Genomic DNA, 21,854 nt, shown 5'->3' with positions numbered 1-21,854 from the left:
AAACAAATATTAACCTCCTTTACTCGGGCAATGGATACAAACTATCATCGCCTCGGTGATCTCGTGGCTACCATCTTCCCTCGCCTTGCGGCTCGGGAAGATAGTAGCCCTGAGATCACCGAGGCGATGATAGTTTGCACCATTACCCTCGTAGTCGATTAATATTTGCTTAATATATTTGGGGGACAGACTGCACAGAATAAGCTCGATTTAGCAAAGGGACAACGGATTTCTAGTACTTATTAATTAATTGATTGATTTAGTAGTTTATTGAAGATAGTGGACATGGCAGAGCAAGTGGGAGGGGGTCTCGCGGGATGCGTCACGTACAGAGTCACCAACAACCAAACATCTATCTATCTATCTATAATATATGTGTGTGTATGTAACGTTTCTAAATCATACAATGTTAAAGACTAGAAAAAGACAAATACTAGTCTTACAATAAGTTACATGATTATCTTTTATACGATTATTATGGAAGTATGAAACGCAGGGCCAATGATTCATCATGCACACCCCTGACTAAACCCGAGCATAGGGAGGAGAAGACGTGTTTCTTCGCCGTTTCACCACGCAGAACGTCACCACGATGACTGCTATGATCACGATGACCGCGATGACGACCCCGACGATGATACCGGTGTGACTGTTTCGACAAACATATGCTGGTGAGAGATTGAGATAAAAATAACAATGCATACACAATGCGTAATCATTATTCTTTTAATTATGCACCGACGGTTCATTCTATGGAACACAGGTGGAAATATTATTTTTAAGACGGTTTTATGATATTCTATATCATGTTTATTTTCTTCTAACTTCTTAATCTGTAATCAACCCATAGAAATTCGGGCTTAATTATCTGTGTGTCGGAAAAATAAAATGATTACTCCCTTACGTTGTCCCAAGTTGTCCCCTCCTTCGGTTCTCTGGACGAAAGGCTGGAGCGAAGGGTTGGTCAGGTTGAGATGAAAGGAACCAAGACTGTAGCTGAAGTGACTGCAGGTGTAATAGTCGCCAAGAGGCACATCAAAGAAGTCTGTGGTCACGGATGAGAAACGTGACGCTGGGGAAAAAAATAGAGCAATTAACTTCTTCTTCTTGATTTGATTTTGTTTGGCAATCAGTCACAGTTGACTATTTTTGCCTCACACTATTTTATGAATTATTTATATATATATATACAATTTCATGTCATAAATGACTATTTTTAAGGATTCTTTCTCTTTCCATCCCCTTTCCTTCTGCTTATTTCCTTTTTAGACCCTATATTCTTCTTTTTTTCTATAGAGAAAATTCAATAAATTAATACATTTGGAAAAAGACGGCCTAGCAAGTTGTACGTACTTGTGTTTACGCGTTACTTTTTTTTTTTTTTACAGTGTAGCATTGTGCCTTTGTTTTGTTTGTTTGTTTCTTTATGTTATCAAAATACATTTAATGCATATTGTATTTCTATTTTGTGTATATTTTTGGCAAGATTTAGTTGATCAAATCAAATCGAACCAATGATAATTATTGGCCCTATCAACTTACTTGTTGAGATGCTTGTGCGCGCAGATATTGTTTGGAGCTTGAACGAGCCCCCTCTAGTGGTGAAGTTCAGGACAATTCCCCACTTCCCAAACTTTAAGACAAATGCTGAATAAGAAGATGAGCTGCAGTTGGATTTCGATGTCGACGCATAAGGTGGTATCTGTTCAGTCACGTCATTAGCGAGCTGCAAGTAAATTAATGTCCATTAAGATTGTGACAAGGTTGTTATAATCATATGGTATTCTTTTTCGCAGGAAAACTTTAATTGTGGTTGAGGCTGAGAATACACTCAGCCTATTTACCAATGTAGGCCTATGTATATTTCTCTAGGGCCTACCCAAGTGATTCACCTCCTATGCATAATGGCATATCTATGGATGCCATTCATTTTGTTGCTACGTCAGACAAACCACTGGCAAGCTTTTTAAAATCATCAACAGAAGCCTTTGTTAAAAAACTATACTTTACCTTCGGAAACATGTCAATTAATATTTATATCGAATGTTCAAAACTACCAACAATGGTATAAACTGTTTGATTGATATATATTATATAGCCTACACAGATAAATGTGTAAGAAGCAAGGAAAAACATAAAAATCCAGCTATTTGTCCAGACACAAACAGCTATAGGGGTACGGTACGAAGGCTATAAAATGGGGTTCTTTATTGCTCCAAGTTTACTTGTCATGGTGCTCATGCTATAGCAGACAGTGTATTGAGCATGAACGACTTCTAGTGTTGGAGTTTAGTACAATTTACCATTCAGTTCTTTTAAGTAAATAAAAACACTTTCGGAAATTTACATCTGAGAGCACAAGATCCTGGTGTTCCGTTGCCATTAATTTTTTAAAGTTTTTGTTTCCCTTTTTTGCCATTTTATTCGTAGTCTTGTGCCCCGGCCGCTCCCCCAGTTACGCCACTGGTGTTTGATGTACGTCAAACACTACAACATTTTCACCAATTATCAAAGCAGTGTTGATATGATGTTTATGATATAGATAAACTTGCTAAAATTATAAGAAAAGATAAGTGATATATCAAACCTACGTCAGTTATAGTTCCATTGAAGTCCATGAGCATACACAGTTTGCCGTCCTTGTCCTTCACTTCCCATCGGGCTTTTGGGGCTGATGTTGTTCCTCTTGATTTCACTATGAAAATTAAAGGGTCATTTCAGGACTTTTTGTTGGGATAAAGGGCATGATGATGTCCATGTAACGTCGTTATGATTTTTTCTACTGCACACATGGAAGTTGAAATCATAAGGTTAAGAATTTGTTTGCAGTAATATATACTGAAATATTAGTACGCTGCCAGAATTATTCTTGTTCCGGTCGCTTCTCTTCAAATTCTTGGGTTAATATGCATTTTTTTAAAATCAGCGTTATAACATGAATATCACATTTATATCACATGGCATACTATTTGGTTTTACAATATTGATTCATCGTGAAGCTAGAGTATACATCAAAAGATATACGTTGGGTATTCCTTTTATTCTTAACTCAATTTGAGAAAACTGTTTATAATGGTTGATAAGAAACATGGCACGCGATACACACACACGCACACATATAGTGAACCGCACGTTTGAGCAAACTTGACGATGAATCGGACGAAAATCCTATATGTCCCTAATATAAATGGAAACTTTAAAGTTAAGCTTAAAGGGCATCTATAAACAAAACCAACATAAAAAACTACAACAACAACAATTACCACATCAACAACAAACATATGTATTAAAGGGGTTCCTAGTCGCTATGATATATTCAAAATATGAATCTCAAATATTTCTTCTTCGAAGAGATAATTAAAGCAAGTTTAAACACATCTTCAGCAAATAATGGGTCTTATGTGCAGACTAGTCAAAGGACCATAACGCGCTGGCACTGAACCCGAGTCCTCGTTTTTATTTCCTTCATTGCTCCTTTGAATATCAGGTAAAGTTTAGGGGTTTGATGTAATTATACATTCTAGCTATACACAAAACATGTTTTCAGGTAATTTTTATCCCGTTACCTTACAACGACTTTAAAAAAGGGGGAAACATTTGCAATTCATACCAACAACCAGACTTTAAAGGTACCATGTCCCATTTGCAGGCCCAAAAAATGAAACGGTTAAATTTCAACGGCATTTGAAAGATAATAATAATTTTGAACTTCCCTAAAAAAGGGGTCTTGAAAATGTCTTTAAGTGGGAAAACGACGACAATTAGTTGTCAAATCGAATCAAGTGCTCCCAAGTCAGTAAGTAATAGTCTGATTTTCAGACCACTTTACCGAATGGTCGTACGTTTTGTGCTGCACAAAGATTCAATCAGTTTAATTTTGGCCAGTCAGTCACTCAATAGTGCCTGACAGTGAAGTCTAGCAAGTAAACGGGTTTCCTTGCATAATTTGAATATAAGGACACTGCTTACGTTTAAATTCCACAGATAGGACATACATTACATTTTCATAATTCCTGCAAAGTTGTACAGAATTTGATGTTGGCTGCAAACATAGTATCTTTCAAGACTCATTGAAATCGTTGGGAATTGGGGAATTTGACACCGTTCGAGAGTTTATCCAATAACAGGTACCAATCATAAGAATAATCTTTCATTTTTTTGACCAACGGGCTTTATAACAATGCTCTGCCTTTTCCCACATATGGTAAAATCCTCATCTATTTGAATTGATCACCAGAAGACTCCCCCAAAAGACGAGGGGCACTTCTCGATTAGCTTACGGGTTTGCTGTCTGGAAAATTGTACACCCATTAATGGTATTTCCAAATTATTGCCAAATTATGATCTTCCGCACATGGAAACTAACGGCCCACTGGCTTTAATGTGAATATTGCCTACAATTACCTGACGGGGTGGTGCTTGTCGTTCCACTCGTGGTAGTCATGTTGCTGACCGTGGTTGTCATGTCGCTTGCAGTGGTTGTCATGTCGCTTGCAGTGGTAGGTTCACTGGTTGTCATGTCGCTTGCAGTGGTAGGTTCACTGGTTGTCATGTTGCTCGCAGTGGTAGGTTCAGTGGTTGTCATGTTGCTCGCAGTAGTTGTCATGTCGCTTGCAGTGGTAGGTTCACTGGTTGTCATGTCGCTTGCACTGGTAGGTTCACTGGTTGTAATGTTGCTCGCAGTGGTAGGTTCAGTGGTTGTCATGATGCTCGCAGTGGTTGTCATGTCGCTTGCAGTGGTATGTTCAGTGGTTGTCATGTTGCTCGCAGTGGTAGGTTCAGTGGTTGTCATTTTGCTCGCAGTGGTTGTCATGTTGCTCGCGGTGGTTGTCATGCTGCTTGCGGTGGTTGTGGTAGGTCCAGTGGTTGTCATGTTGCTTGTAGTGGTTGTCATGTCGCTTGCAGTGGTAGCTTCACTGGTTGTCATGTCGCTTGTAATGGTAGGTTCAGTGGTTGTCATGTTGCTCGCAGTGGTTGTCATGTCGCTGACCGTGGTCGTCATGTTGCTGAACGTGGTTGTCATGTTACTTGCAGTGGTAGGTTCAGTGGTTGTCATGTTGCTCGCAGTGGTTGTCATGTTGCTTGTAGGTCCATTATTTGTAGCTTCAGCCGTTGTTGTAGGTCCAGTGGTAGTTGTTTTCTTTGCATAACATACTTCAGAGAAGCACATCACTGCTGCCACTATCAATAACAAAAGATAAAAACAGAAATTAAAACATTGTAATAATCAAGATCTTACGAAATTACAATTTATTTAATGGCATTCTGGAAACTTTTATCTGTTGTGGGAAATATTAGGGTAATAGAAAAAACACTTTTGGAGCCAAGAGAGAGAAAGAGAATGAGGAAATGAAATGGATATATAGATTGATAGATTGATTTATAGATAGATATGTACAGGGATGGTTATAGTAGGAATTGAGATAGGTAAAAAGAGAAATATAGAGAGTAAGAGAGTCAGACAAAAAAATACTTTAGTCTTTAAGAATCTAAAGAGACGGTACGTGTATATGTAAATTGATATTATGTAAATGAAATTTAATGAAATCCCCCATGCATATGTTATGGCTTCTGTATGTTTATTTTAAGATTTTGTCTCGTGCTTTCTAGGATTATATATGTATTTAAAAAAATATATTTCTCATAATTTGAATATATAATTTCCTTAGTTTTTAAAACTTCGGCCTACAATATGTTTATAATACATTAATATTCTTTTTAAATATCTGTCTCATCGAACCGTGTCACATATATCAACAACCTTCTTTAGCATATTTTGTACGGAACCGTTACTTTACAAGCTTTGTTTTTACCAAGTTTCGTCATATTTCACTATCAAATAAATATATATATTCGTCTTCTTGTAAAAGCTGCTAAATAACTCGATTAAAAACTAAATTTGCAACATGTATCTAATTTCCGTGTTTGTGATTATGAATTACAAACATGTATTATAATGTAATAATTATATGTATAATGTGAAATATTGTAAACAATAAACTGAAACTGAAACTGAAACTCTTGTCAGCGTCTGCAAACTGTGACCACAATAGACTTTGTAATTAAGCTGCTAATTGCAGACAGAAACTGGTGGATCTAGGCTCTGATCAAGGCTTCTGGAATTGTGGTAAAGTGTGACCACAATAGACTCTGTAATTAAGCTGCTAATTACAGACAGAAACTGGTGGATCTAGGCTCTGATCAAGGCTTCTGGAATTGTGGTAGAGTGTCACTAGAGTCTTTGTTTGCAGAATAGCCAGGAACAGAGACAAAAGCAAGAAATGGGAAAGAGACGGACAAAGGGAAAGCAAAAGAAGAAGCTTTAATTATTATCCGCTTGTGATCTGTTTCCTTCTCACTGTCAACCATAACGCCATGGGAAAATAACATAGGTAGTGCTATTCCCTATTCCACACAAGATAATTTTCCATCCGGAAAAAAAATGTATGCACAGGTCTGGGCATCAAAATCAATATTCGGTCGTTTCCCCTAAAGTAAATTGCCCACGCCACAGATCTAAATATGAATAAATTGAAGATAGTAACAAGTAAGTAATTTTCTTTGCATCAAAAACTTCTCGGAATACTGCCTTTTGTTTTTTTGTATCTTTAAGATATATATTTCAAAGTCATTCACGACATTTTACGAATGCGATATCAATTTAAAATGTTCAGTGGTGATGTCACCAAGAAAATATGAGTTAGAATTATGACTTCAATGGAAAGACTTGTCGTAAAATGCAAAAGCGACATAGGAATACGGTTACTGCACAACAATGCTATGCAACGCGCTCACGCGTTTAAAGGCATCGTTTAAGGCACTGTTTTTTTTTTAAAAACTATGACCAAATAGCTTAATGACCCTTTGACAGCCTGAAACTTTACAAAGATAGAGAATTAGAAATCAGTTACAACTTTTTCTTGTAACATGGACCTAGGTTAACCTCCCATAGCTTAACGAAAAAATTTTAGCGTTGCTTTATGTGCATGAGATATCCCTGAACAGCCAATTGTTTACGGAATTTTGTAACAAAATTGACATACCTTTTTGGTTGGAGCCGACAAAAATATATATCCACAAGCAATATGTTTTTTTTTTCGTTGATGATTAATGAGCATGGGTGGATCTTAAAGAAAGTTAACAGTAATATGAATTAACTCCTGTATTTTGATAGAACAGTACAATTGAAAATTGTGTTTCGGACGTTACATTTTCCGTAAACAATGTAGGCCCTCATTTAACCCACTAGAACAATCATTTAATGAGATTGTTTATGGTTTGAATAAGCTTATTAGTTACCCAAGTCATTAAATTAAAAGAAAATATAATTTAATTGTAGTAGCGCTTATATTATAAATCTATTCAAAATTTGAAAAAGTTGTCTCATTTTCCGTAAACAATTTTGTAACGTCCGAAACAACTTTCAATTTGAAGTAGCAGAAAATATATGAACTGCAGGACCTATCTTTCGTAACATTTTTTAAACATTTCATGGCGGCTACCCACCAAAAAAAGAAATTTGCAATACATCATTACAATACTATTTTATAGTTAAAACCAATTTTCCGTTAACAGTTGTAACGTCCGAAACAAATGTAACGTCCGAAACAAAAAATACCAAATAAATGATGATAATCCACATTTGAGGGTATCTGGAGTGAATAAATAATTATGAAATAAGTTATTATAAGTCTTAACACAAGTCAAAACACAAATCAGGTATTTCAAATCCAATAATTTTGTGTAAACTCAAGAAGGGTGTTTCGGACGTTACACTATTTGATTGTTAACACATAGTTTTTCAACTAATTTTCTATCATATGTGCAAGTTACGATTTCACAATGCACACTCCTGTTAAAAACCCTATATTGATAATTTCATTTAGATCTAAATATAAAAATATGAAGAAATATGATGCAAAAAAAATCAAATTTTCCGTAAAATATCTAAATTTTCTGCAAAATTGACTTATAAAACATAAATATTGAAGCCACACTTTGTGGTGCAAGGCATTCCTGGCTGCTTTAGTATATCCTTAATTGTAATTTATCAGAAACAATCTCAATAAAAGTGACTCATAAACATTATTCAGCCATTTTAACAGCACTTTCTGTTATGCTGTAGCACGTTTCGGATGTTACATTAAACTGTTAACAGACATTTTCATACTTTAACTAGTTCAAATGAGGGGCAAAGATAGATGTAAGAATAACAAATTTCAATTGTTCAACCTCTCCTTTTGCTATTTACATTGCTGTGTGTTTGCAAATCATCACGTTTTCATTTTTACAGAGGTTGTTCCAAATTATGTCATATAACCAAAGATTGTATGGTCAATCTAAACTATTTGGTAGGTTACAAAAGCTCAAAATCACCCACTTAAAAAGCAATACCCAGTGTACATGTACATGACACGGGTATGATACAGGTATATAAAGTTGATAAAATCAAGCAAATTAAAATGTTTTTCTAAAAATTTATGGGAAATATGGATTTTCATTTAAAAATACCTTTCAAAAAGGGCACTCAGTACACGTAACTAATCTGTGTAGAAAGTACATACATGTATAAAAAGAAAAGGGCATTACCAGTAATACCTTATTTGATGATCCTAAACATATACATGTAGTATCTTCCACAAATGTATGCATACATACAAAATGTATAAACTAGTGTATGGATTTATTTTGAACTTCTGAAATTCCCCTTCATATCCATGATTCATCCCTTTCATATTAATAGGTCATCCCTCATTCATATTCACCCTTTTCATCCACCATCCTTTCATCTGTCTATCTCTCTCTCTCATTGGTTTCAATGTTCACCTGATGCAGTCAAGCTTATGTAGTATAATTTACATATACTATGAATATTCAATATATACCCTTTGTTTATGTTTGAATCTTCAAGAATACTTTGTGATGTTGATTTATACTTGTATGGGACTATATGAATATTTATTGATTTATTCTACTTTGCATGGAATGTATGTGGAATGCTACATAGAATGTTGAAATGCTTTTACACATTAAAACCTGGTCAGTTACCTAGTAGTTATCAATCCTACAACATGTCTGCTGGGCTGCCTCTGTGTTAAGAGTGCTACACTCTTAAAACTGAAATGTTAAATCACCATTTAAAAGGGCCGAGGAGTGACAACTCTTTCAAAATGGTAGATTAACACTTTGAATATGCTGGATCCAACGCTATAAAGGTTGGATCCAGCATGTTAAAAGTGTTAATCTACCATTTTGAAATAGTTGTCACTCCTCGGCCCTTTTAAATGGTGATTTAACATTTTAGTTTTAAGAGTGTAGGAATTATCTGTTAGAACCGCAACCCTCCACTAGTGTGAAATATAAATGGGCTGTCTGTTGTTTTTTTTTTCCTCTACGAAATGTCAAAGTTGGGGGTGCGGCGCTGCTGCGGCCTTATCGCCGGCAAATACGGTACATGTTTAACCTACACTGTATATTGTTTGTCACCTGTAATATAGGCACAGCAAGAGTTAAGATCTATCAACCAACCAACCGACCAACCAATCAATCCGTCCATTCATCAATCGGTCATCAATTAAATAAATAAATAAATACTTATTTAAGAGCATTAAAACATATTGTCGTTTGAAACAGCCTCCTAATACAAATAGGGGTAAAGGATGATTGTTACTACAGTAGTATTATAACCTAAAACATACACAATTTTAAAATACATCAAAAATGTCTCATTCTCGAGATGTACATACATTAGGATTCACTTAATTCTTATTACCGTACTTACATGACTGGGGGTACTTTTTTATAGTTTTATTCTTTTAAAGATTTGTCAATGTTTCAGTGCTTACATACATGTATGTGTTAGTGATATTGTTGAATGACACACTATATAGTTGAAGGCAAAAAACAATAGCAAGCTGATTAAACATCTACATTGTAGAGTTTGTAGAAATTGATGATCTCATTGAAATGTTAACATCGTGTAACATCCGAAACAAACCATAGTATACATTTCACGCTGTTGTTCATAACATGCAATAAAGAGTATGTTTCTAAGTGAATTTTCTAAGGAGTTTTGATGACTACAATTGCTATTAGCTTCATATTTCACTCTGTTAGATCACATAAGCATTTTTAACTACCGGTACACGTTCTTGAAATGAATAATATACCTTACATAAATTGAGTGGTCGATGAAGACAAACTTGGTATACATGTATGTGCTAAACTAATTAAAACTGCACAATTTTTTCCATTAATGTTACAGAAGTATTTTTCTGCAAACAATTAATGCAACTGAGGTCAATAATACCTAAAGAAAAGCAATTAACTTGAATAAAGTTATAATGTTAACAGTGTGTAACGTCCGAAACATCAGTGGTGTGCCATATGAAAATTATTAGGCAATGCACTGGTTCCCAATTTTTTGGCATGTATTTACCTTATATCATCAGTTGTTATAATAAAATAAGTTTGACCTAAGAAAAAAGCATTTTACCTATTGAAATAAAAACTTGCTATTGTCAAAACCTTAATTTAGAGCTATTTTTCACTTTCAAGGGATACAAAATCTGTATTTTTCAAGATAGAAACTCAACAATTTGGATGAATAATCTCTGAAACATATTCTTAAAGACCCAACATATTTAAAGGTGTAGTTAATAGCAATTGAGTTTTATATCACAGTTATTAGATATGTTATAGTTCACAATAAAATTGTAAAAACTCAAAGTATTCATATCTGGTGAATAAATAAGGAGATAGATTAAGGTCCAGAATTTGCATTTCTCAAAAGTATGATTAGTCCTGATCCTAAAAATACAAGTTTGAAGTGAGTAAACATAATTTCATTTTGGACCCATTTGTGGACACATTTGGTATAAGTTATAAAAAAACAGTGCCATAGGCAAACGCAAAATTTGGTTTCGATTTCCAATCATAAATATCTTGATAATAAGACAAGCGTTCGGCTTTGTAAACGCCATGGGATTTCTGACTGACCTAAAGGTTTAAAGTTGTCATTGCAGCATAAGCTAAATCCAGGATTCGTTGCATTTTCTTTAGACACCCTGTATATCAAGACCATCTGCATCTTGAAGATAAAGCCAATTAATTCTGCATTTTCACAGCGGCATCAACTTTTCTAACTCGACATTTACAAAACGACTGGTTGGCTCAGTACTATTTCATCCTCTTCACATTTGTAGACTGCTTACCAACACAGACCCAGATGTTTTGAATTAAAAGAACATTTAAAACATATATGAAAATAATCTCATTGCAAAACACTACTGTGTATAAGAAGACGGAAATAGCATTTAGAATCAAATGGTCTAAGTAAATCCTAAGTTAATTTGGTAATTTTTTAATAAAAATTCCGCAGTATGGTACATTAATGTCTTAAGATTCTTTTTTTTTATAGAGACATATCAAATGAATTAAAATATTGTGAAGAAATATAAAGGACATGTAAAGCGATCACGGGAAAACACTACTGTGTATAAGAAGACGGAAACAACATTTCGAAGCAAATGGTCTTACTAAATCCTATAGGGTAATATCGAAATTTATAATAGAAACGGAATGTTTTGTGTCTCACCTAGGATTCCTGCAGCTTGAAAAGTGGTAATTCGCGTCATAACTGATCGATGTGTAACCGCTTCGCCTCTAAACTCTCAAACTATCAATTCGGACGAAAAGTATTTTGTAAAGTATGATATCTGTGCGATACTTTCCTGCACTCTTCTTGCCTGTGTCGAGGAGAGGTTTTGACTTTGAACAAAATGGAGAGAGAGAGAGAGAGGAGCGCGCCGCGCTTCCTTACTATTTCAACGACTTTTGAAATCGAAGTAGGAAATGTTCGTCCTTGACACTGAATCACGTGACACAAAAGGCTAGCTCGACGTCACAAATATTTCAAGTCAGCCAAATATGTCGTATATGCAAAAGTAATGAACAAATTAATGAACAGAATTTTTTGCTTTTATACCTCCTTTTGTTATATGTTTATTGCATACACAGTACTGACAATACTAGCATGACAAGGAAATGATCTCCCCCCCCCCCAATATGTTTCAATTTTATGAAAATAATTGATTATATTGCAATTTTAACCACATTAATTGTTTAAATTATTCGTTACTGACAAATGTTCAATTATGCCATGATTCTTGTTATTAAGTGATAAATTAAAACATGCAGTCACGCTTAGTTATTTTGAATGTGAAATGATGGTAGAACTAGCCCACTGAATAAAGCTATATTGGCTGTTCAATAAATATTAATTCAAAAACTGGTCATTAAATGTTTCAGTTTCGATGAATGACTACATGTGAGTTGATGTAGACATCATTACCTATTATACAGTGAGTTTGAAGTTCCTTTTTGAGAACAAAACAGAGATATGTTAACATTGGCAATAGAAGCTATAGGCTCTCCTTCATCAAACACGGAAATTAATACTCTATCATGATAGTTTTTTTGTTGTGGTTTTGATTACCCGCAATTTAATAGGCCTAATTGGGAAATGACTGCAAAGCTGATATAGGATGTTATAACGGGAAACGGAGAAGTGTTTTGTTCCTGTACCGCTCATTATAAAGCTGATTTCCTCACCGTACCAATTACAGTTTTTAGAGGCGGCGGGTCCGGGTACCCAATCACTCTTTCACCCACCCCCCCCCCCAATTTTATACGTTTATACCCAAAAGGAGTTTGCCGTCAACAAGTTAATTTGGGGCTCAAAGTCTGGATACAGCCTAGCTAAGCGCTAAGGAAGCATAAATCACAACAACAAAAGTTGGCCAAACTTAAAGGGAGCGTCCCCTCTTTCCCCTTTAATTTGAAATCGCTATTGATCCATAGGCATTCTACATATACATGACTTGCATGGCATACAGTGCAGGAGATGAGATTTGTTTTTTAAAGAGAAAGGACGAGTTCTGGTAGAGGTGAAAAATAATGAGAGTTTTTCTGTCTTTTTGTTGTTGTTGAAATGTTCATTTGCTAATTTTGGAAAAAAAATCATGAAAGAAATGTCCCCCATTGATAGCTTCGTTCTCTATAAAATCCTTTAACATTTTTTTGAAATATGACAATAGATAATTGATTTGCAACGAATAGCCACTCCAGCTTTTCGTTTTGCACTCATCAGAGTAAATCGCATGAACGAGCAGAAAGCCGAAATCGGACGATAATAACCAGGCGCTAAAGAAACGAAGCGCGCGGAAAAATAACGGGCTGTGATTAATAGCCGAAATATGGACGTAGGAAGAAATAGATGATAGATGAAAAACGTTTGTCCTTTTCGTGGATGCAATGCATCTGAGTTTCAGTAATTCAAAACAATTCAATTCACATTTATTTCATTCTCGGTTAAAGACTACATTGATACAAAAGATACGAAACAATTCATAAACAAATTTAGAAAATAAAATGGGGAACTACATAAATGAAGCCTTAGGCCTTGTACGAGCGTAGCTCCCAATGCATTCATAGCATAATGTAAAGCAAAGATAACAAACAAACAACAAAACAAAATACCAACCAAAATTGAAAATATTCATACACTCAATTTATAAAAGCCCAAAGTATCAAACTGGCTTAAAAGTAATAAACTATCTCTTAGTATTTAAAAAACGAACTTCATACACTTAAAACCTGCCTACCTCAGAGTTTCCATATTGATAATATAGCGTTAGAACGTAAGAAATATACAGCATTTTTAGGTACATGACTTTGTGTATCCATATTGATGAACATCCTTATTGCAAGAACTAATCTACGGTCATGTTCACAATTAAACATCGTGTCTACTCTTTCTTATTTTTTTTTTATCTTGATAAGTTTTATTAGTCAGAAAACACAACGATTTACAAAATATGCGTTACATCAGTTTTGCAGAAAAATAATGAATAATCATATTGTTTCACACTTACAATCTTGTGGTTTCACATTTTAGTGTAACATTAAAAAACATAGCATGATACTTCTGTATACCCCGGTCGTACAGACGATACGACCACCAGACCGACACTAAGTGGAAAGAGAGAGGCCAAGAAGTACTCTTTCTTATGGTCATCGCTCTTTTTTCAAAGCTTCTGCTGAAATTTGGAAGAAACTACACTGTACCTTTACATGCCAAAAACTGTCAGACTGTCAACCAATCCAAAACTTGTCTTAAGACACATTTATTAAAAATTGCTTTTGATGATTAACTCACTCTATTCACATCGATGTTTATTTCATATGTATTGTAATTTGTAGGTTTATTTGTAATTTTCTTGTTTTGTTTAATATGTAATTGTTTATTATTGTATTTTGTTTGTTTTAGCGCTTAGGGACTTCGGTGGTAAGCACTTTATAAGCACCATTTTTATTATTAGTATTAGCATCTGGACTCGAATGTACACGTATGACATATATACATGAATTTCTAGGAATATTGGAATACTTTATTGGACAAAAAAAGTTATCTTCTTAAAAAATCCCTTTAATGCTATATAACTCGCTCATCTTGCCATTCATCTCATATTGTAACTTGGTTTGGGCTTCAAGTGCAAATACAAAAATTAACCCTTTTTATACAATGCAAAAGAAAGCGCTCCACGTTTGTGCTGGCTCCCATTATTTAGCCCATACCAGCCCATTATATAATGAATTTAATACATTGACAATATTTGATTTAAAACGCAGAACAGAGTTTGATCTTCATGTTTTAAATACATTAATAACCTTGGGCCCGTTTCTCGAAACCGTCAAAAGTCTAACTACTTGACTTAATCAGTGTTACTATTAAGCTACTTAATTGTCCGCTACTTCACGAAGCCCTCTTTGCCAAGATCAAGGACAAGTTCACGGTTGCAGTCTGAGCATGAGCAGATAAAGGTCATTGCAGAACAAATTTTGAAATACACGGAGACGTAATACTGGATGCGTGCTCATGAAAGTTATGTGATCATTATTCATTCATGCACATTCAGTGCACTCCATGATACACAGGTGGAAGTATTCTTTGAAAAGGGGAAACAAAGGCTATCTATATATCGCTGTAGGAGTGATTTTATCAAAATGTACAAAGTGGGATGTCTTCATGTTTTGAAGATCTGTGGATATTCGGGGTCATTGCAGTGATGTGCTAACCGTGAACTGGTCTATTAGTATGACGCCTCCGACCTGTCATATCTATGTCATAACTTTTTAGTCGATGGGCAGCGCCATCACATGTCAATTATTGGGTAAACTATGGCTGGCGAAAAGGAAAAGAAATCCTACAGCTATGTTTTTTAGTATTTGAAAGTCTTATGAAAAAGTGCCATGTTTTTATTTAAGGCTTTTCCCGCTTCACTAAACTGATAATACGCGTTTATTTCTATCCTCGAAAGGATGGGTAATCTGCCACGACAGGCAAGTCATATTTTGAAGTTATTCTTTAGTTTTCAGACCCATTTTAATTTCGAGATAAATTTTATCTTCGAATGTGTAGACTAAATAGCTTAAAAAATGTGTTTTAACGTTTGGAATATTAGAGTATCGTCATTAAGTTTAAAATTGTGCTGAAGCCTTAAACATTTGACTAAACTTTCATAACATCGATACGAATAATATAATGGTGTATTTTTATGGACTATCAATTGAAAGTATACCCATCTCAAACAACAAAACTGTTTCACTGGTCATGAAATGATATACTCACAATTATATTTTACAAGTAAATGTACGGTATAATCTACACAAATTTTGAAGTATATTGCATCTCTTATTTCCTAGAACTATTTTCAATCTTTATTTGTTAGTCCCTCATTCATTTAGATAATTGCAGTTTTCTTTAAACTACTCTTTTGTAATCCGGTGGAATTGCGACTACGCCATGTTTTGGCTCCTCTTCTCACCGAAAGTATCGATTTCACGATGAAACGATTTAGGAAGATCAGAGACATCTCCGTATTTGGCGGATAAATTTATGACTATCTTGTCGTTGGTTTCGAGAAAATTTGTTGCATTAAATACACTATCCATTCGTAACCTACTCGGATTTGATCTAATTTTTCCTTTGATGCAATATAACTAGAGACCTGTCTACTAGTTCCGATCGGTATTTGGCCAACTTCGGTCTGCAGATTTTGTAAAGAGAACAAAGCCTTTGGTTTCAATTGGCCCGGCGGAGTTTTAGAATAATTAATACTGTAGGGGCATAGATTTGTAGAGATAGGGGATGGGGGGGGGGGGTATTCTTGCATGAATATGATGAATGTTCTACAATTGTGTCTCGATTAGATTCATTTATAATCAAGGATGATTTATATATATATATATATATATATATATATATATATATAATTTTTTTTTTTAGGGGGGGGGGGGGGGGGCGCTTGATTGAGCCAAAGAGCAACAACCGCTACAGCAATTGGTACCTTTAGTCTGTAGTTATAAGTGGGGGAGGGAAGATGGGTGATATCCAGACAGAAGGCCCATCGACATCTCTAGAACAGATGGGGGGGGGGGATGAAGGAGGGGAAGGGTGGTTTCAGACCAAAAGCCAATCTTCAAAGGCCATTCATGTAGATTTAAACCTAAATGAGTCTTATCTGAAGCCACGAGCCTGTCCTAAAATAGTAACCCCATTTTACCCATAATGTTACACCCTATTCAGAGCGGTCTGTTTACAGGCTTATGACTTCGAAGGTGCAATAAAAAATGGATGATTTCAATATCAATTGCCTGGTTACGCGTGTACTAAAAGACGCAACCTCCGCATTTGGCAATCAGTAATAGCAGAATAGAATATAAAATTCATGATGATATCAAATATTTATTGTTTGAAAAGGCGTTGTAAAAAACGTAGCAATATCCCCAATACCACGCTTTGTTTTACGCCTAATGCGGCTCGGAAAATATAATTGTGTACCCATTATTGACGACAGAGTACAGTATCGCCAACATTCACATAATATCAGTCCAATACCTGTTTTGAAGTATGAATATCTAATTATGGGTCTCATAATATGTCTTGATAGAGTTATCCTCCCAGTACATTTAGATACCATTTTTTAATCCCTTCACGCATGACTTAACATCAGACAATCTTTACAAGACTGCCATATTTCACTTGCGCCAACTTACTGGGTGAGGAATAAAACAGTGCATTGAACAAACACAGTCAGACAGTCACACACACCAACACACACACACACATACACACACACACACACGCACGCACACGCACACACACTCGCACACATACACATATAAACACACACACACACACATACACACGCACCACACTCACACACACAAACATAGACAACACACACGGTTACAATTGTCTGATTTTTAGAGTGTCCATTTTCTGATTAAGCATTGATATTTATCAAGATCCCTGAATGTTTAAGTGGCATTTCCCTGACAATATTTCCATTTAGTACACATTCACTACCCCCATCATATCATCATCATTGTCATCATCTTAATCATCATCATCATCATCATCATCATCACAAAGTGCACATGAATCCTCTCGACTTCTTCTTGTGGGGGCACTTGAAGTCAAGGATCTTCAGCAGCCTACCTGTGAAAATCGAGGAGCTTCGGAGGAGAATCGTGGAAGAGACAGAAGTGGTACGCCAAGATGGGGACATGATCCGGCGACCTTTTCAAGGAATGCTTCACCGTGCACAACTGTGCATCAGGAGGAATGGCGGCCATGTCGAGGATTGATCATGAGTACGGAGGATGGAGAACTTTCGGGAAACAGATTCATTGTTGTACCACAATAAAATACCTCAACAACCGACGTTTGCGGTATTTGTGTGTGAGTGTGTGCCTGAGTGTGCGTGTGTGCGCGCGCGCGCTTGTGTATGCGTGTATCGCATTTATATAATTAGCTGAGTCATTTTGATTAACAAAACTCTGAATGTGGCCACGTAATGCAGTCCCTTCGCTCGTTGGCATATGACCCGGACTTAATTTGGGTGACTGGAAGTAGGGACTTATTGATTTGCACGTCGACATATAGTGGACTGCTATCTGTGACGTCCTTTTAATTCAAGGACGTCACACGTAGCAGTCCACTATGTCGACGTGCATATCTAAAAGTCCCTGACATCTCTGACGTCGAGCGAGCCTTTTGTGTCAGTGCGAGACGTCGTGATGGAAATTTCCTTCATCGATTGCAAAAGGCGTATAATTAGAAAGCTAGCTCGGCGCGCTCCACGATACATGCAATACGGATCGCAATAGTTATTGCACATATATCATACGTTACAAAATACGTTTCGTACGAGTTGAGAGTTTGTGATTTTAAAGGCAAAGAGGTTACCTTTCGATCAGTAATTATGACGCGAATCACCGCAGGAATCCTAGGTGAGACACACCTTATTCTGTTTCTATTAAGATATTACCATATTACCCGAGGATTAACTAAGACCATTTGATTCCAAATGTTATTTTCGTTTTCTTATACACAGTAGTGCTTTGCCATGAGGTTATCGACTGTCATGTTTTAAAATATGTTTTTCCAATTCCAACTATCTTGGTTTGTGTTGGAATTCCGTCTTCAAATGTGAAGTGGATAAAAATGATATTGACCGCATCAGTTATTTTGTGAATAGGGCCTTTTAGATTCGCACGCAGACAATGTGGAATGCTACGGTCGACGTCCTTTTCATGCACTGCCTTGAATGGACGTCATCCGTATTAGTCCACGCAAATCTAAAAGTCTCCATTGTCGCGTTGGAAAAATTGATACCGCAGTAAAGCTGCATATATATCGATCAGATCAGATGGTCTTTATATGCGGGATGTTTAAACAAAAATTAACGATATTTTGATTGGCAACAACTCAAAAAGTATCCGTAATAAAATGTTGTAGTCAACAATGCTGTAGCAGTACTCGGTGTGAATCTTTACGAGAATGTATGCTACAACTACAAAGTTATGACTGTTTTTGCAAAAAGTACCCTTTTCGAAAGTGTGTACATGTATATAAAGGGCGCTGCTCAGCGGCGACCAGTTAGCGTTCTTGTTTTTGTACTCAAAAAGTGTGTTAATTTTCTGTTTTTGTAGGTTCACGTCTCACCTTGTTCTTCGTTATCCTCCTCAGTGTGTCTGTACACGTCTGGTGTGTGTGATGTATGGTGGCTCCTAAGGGACACGCAAACGCAAAATTTGACGTATACCTATGCAACAAATTTGTGGATTTTCACGTCAAAGACGTGAAAATCCACAAATTTGACGTATACCTTTGCTTGGTAATTTTTTCGTTTTTCGTTACTCAATGGCCCTGAAGGGACACGCAGACAAAACAAATCTGCGTCCGATATTCATGTCTGCGTCTCCCAAAAGGGACACGCAGACGTGAATATTGGATGCAGATTTTTTTTTTTACGTCTTGGTATGGTGGCTCCTAACTCCTAAGGGACACGCAAACGCAAAATTTGACGTATACCTATATGCAACAAATTTGTGGATTTTTACGTCAAAGACGTGAAAATCCACAAATTTGACGTATACCTTTGCTTGGTAATTTTTTCGTTTTTCGTTACTCAATGGCCCTGAAGGGACACGCAGACAAAACAAATCTGCGTCCGATATTCATGTCTGCGTTTCCCAAAAGGGACACGCAGACGTGAATATTGGATGCAGATTTTGTTTTTTCACGTCTTGGACGTAAAAAGATAATATACGTCTGCGTCGGCCCAAAAGGGACACGCAGACGCGAATATTGGACGCGAAATTTTTTCAGTAAGCTGAGCACCATGAAGATAAGCGCACATGGGTTTGTCAGCCCCTAGTTACTGATAAAGGGATAACCAGCTGGTATCTTATACTCAGTCCAGATTCACAGTTTTCTAATTGCAGACCCTACACCTATACTTATTCAGTGTAGTTTGCAGGCACAAACCCTGGTCAGTCGTGAAAGAGAGTCTGCACTATAAGACTACCACAGGCTATGTACTATAGCCTGACACAACCTGTACGTAGCTGGGCTAGGCTTCTCTCAAGGCACAATGATTTTTTTTGGATAAAGTGTCAAATTAGGGTTTGTGCTTGCAGACTATTTTCAGAGACAGATTGGGAGAGAGAAACATTAAAAGAGGAAAGAGAGAGGGTATAAACAGATTGGGAGAGAGAAGGGAGAGACAGATTGGGAGAGAGAAGCGAGAAAGAAAAGAGTGAAATAGAGGAGTGAGAGAAAGGGGAAAAAAGAAGGTGAAGATATGATATGTTAATAGAGAGCAGTAGAGTATGTACGTGGCTCCTAAACATCATGTCTACAATTTCAATTCAGACAAAATATATAGACAACAAAATTACAAAGAAATACAAATACATTGAATTTAGCTCAAATTGTTGATTTTCTTCTTCTCTCATTACCAAGCAATTACTTCTTTTTGTGCATCTTGTTGCCATTTGCCCCCCCCCCCCCTCCTATCACACCCTTTTATTCTCTGTGTATTTCTTTCCATCTCTCTCTCTCTCCTCTGTCTCCTAATGTCCCACCACTCTCTCTCCCCTTCTCTCGGTCTTTTCCTCCTTTCTCCCTCCCAATCTGTCTCTCCACTCTCGCTCTTCTCTTTCTATCCCAATCTCTCTATTTCTCTCTCCCAATGTCCCTTTCTTTCTCTCACTCCTCTTTATCGTTTCTCTCTCCCAATCTCTCTCTCCCTTCTCTCTCTCCCAATCCGTTTATCCTCCCTCTCTCTCTCTCTCTCTCTCTCTCTCTCTCTCTCGGTCTTTTCCTCCTTTCTCCCTCTCAATCTGTCTTCCCCTCTGTCTCCTCTTTCTATCCCAATCTGTCTGCCCCTCTCTATTTCTCTCTCCCAATGTCCCCTTCTCTCTTTCACTCCTCTTTATCGTTTCTCTCTCCCAATCTGTCTCTCCCTTCTCTCTCTCCCAATCTGTTTAACCTCCCTCTCTCTCTCTCTCTCTCTCTCTCTCTCTCTCTCTCGGTCTTTTCCTCCTTTCTCCCTCCCAATCTGTCTTCCCCTCTCTCTCCTCTTTCTATCCCAATCTGTCTGCCCCTCTCTATTTCTCTCTCCCAATGTCCCCTTCTCTCTCTCGCTCCTCTTTATCGTTTCTTTCTCCCAATCTGTCTCTCCCTTCTCTCTCCCAATCTCTAACCCTATGGTTTATCCTCTCTCTCTCTCTCTCTCTCCTCTTTCAACGTTTCTCTCTCCCAATCTGTCTCTCCCCTCTCTCCTTTTTTATTTTCTCTCTCTCTAGCTCTCTCTGTCGAATTTCGAATACACATAGTACAGAAAGAATGGGAAGGATCGAAGGATAGGAGAGATAGAGAGAGAGATGGAAAGAAATAGAGAGAGAGAATAAAAGGATTTGATAGGAGGGGGGGGGGGCAAATGGTAACAAGATGCACAAAAAGAAATAATTGCTTGGTACAGGCAAAATATGTTTACAAATTTCAAAGCGTAATGTATAGGCCTTCTACAGTATATATCAATTTTAGTCCATGAAATAGAATGAAGTGGTGTACAATTAATGTCGAGATAACGCTGTTTAAAACATAGCAGAACAAACCCATATACGCTTATCTTCCTGGTGCTCAGCTTACTGAAAAAAAATCACGTCAAATATTCACGTCTGCGTTTCCTTTTTGGGAGACGCAGACGTGAACTTTGGAAGCAGATTAAGTTCCAGCAGATTTTCACGTCTGCGTGTCCCTTTCAGGCGACGCAGACGTGAATATTGGACGCAGATTTTCCAGCAGATTTTTATGTCTGCGTGTCCCTTCAGGGCCATTGAGAACAGAAAAACGAAAAATTACCAAGCAAAGGTATACGACAATTTTGTGGATTTTCACGTCTTTGACGTAAAAATCCACAAATTTGTTGCATAGGTAT

The 21,854-nt window shown here is 36.6% G+C and overlaps 2 protein-coding genes across 2 annotated transcripts in view; one reads left to right on the top strand and one right to left on the bottom strand.

The window, feature by feature from the left end:
• Window positions 1–257: 257 nt before the first annotated feature.
• Window positions 258–4,590, bottom strand: LOC115922643 (cell wall integrity and stress response component 1-like). The gene is made up of 5 exons (XM_030981910.1): window positions 4,405–4,590; window positions 2,592–2,695; window positions 1,543–1,726; window positions 905–1,072; window positions 258–668 (listed from the first exon to the last, which is right to left on the bottom strand). The coding sequence occupies exons 1-5, from the start codon at window positions 4,583–4,585 to the stop codon at window positions 526–528; spliced, it is 780 nt and encodes a 259-aa protein (XP_030837770.1). The 5' UTR covers window positions 4,586–4,590; the 3' UTR covers window positions 258–525.
• A 13,739-nt stretch (window positions 4,591–18,329) lies between these two features.
• LOC115922473 (serine-rich adhesin for platelets-like) overlaps window positions 18,330–21,854 on the top strand; it is a 44,204-nt gene continuing 40,679 nt past the window's right edge. Inside the window, exon 1 of the mRNA XM_030981385.1 lies at window positions 18,330–18,357. Coding sequence (XP_030837245.1) covers window positions 18,330–18,357 — 28 coding nt within the window. The remainder of the gene's footprint in view (window positions 18,358–21,854) is intronic.

This window comes from Strongylocentrotus purpuratus, unplaced genomic scaffold (genome assembly GCF_000002235.5).
Source record: "Strongylocentrotus purpuratus isolate Spur 01 unplaced genomic scaffold, Spur_5.0 spur5_scaffold_12, whole genome shotgun sequence".
Taxonomy (NCBI): domain Eukaryota; kingdom Metazoa; phylum Echinodermata; class Echinoidea; order Camarodonta; family Strongylocentrotidae; genus Strongylocentrotus; species Strongylocentrotus purpuratus.
Note: the sequence above shows the minus strand (reverse complement) of the source record. Positions and strands in the feature narration are given on the sequence as shown.

Coding starts and splice junctions, on each gene's coding strand:
- LOC115922643 (XM_030981910.1), bottom strand. CDS start 4,585: ATGACAACCACTGAACCTACCACTGCGAGCAACATGACAACCAGTGAA. Junction 2,696..4,404: donor GACAAGCACCACCCCGTCAG/GTAATTGTAGGC, acceptor TAATTTTCATAG/TGAAATCAAGAGGAACAACA. Junction 1,727..2,591: donor TCAATGGAACTATAACTGAC/GTAGGTTTGATA, acceptor ATTTACTTGCAG/CTCGCTAATGACGTGACTGA.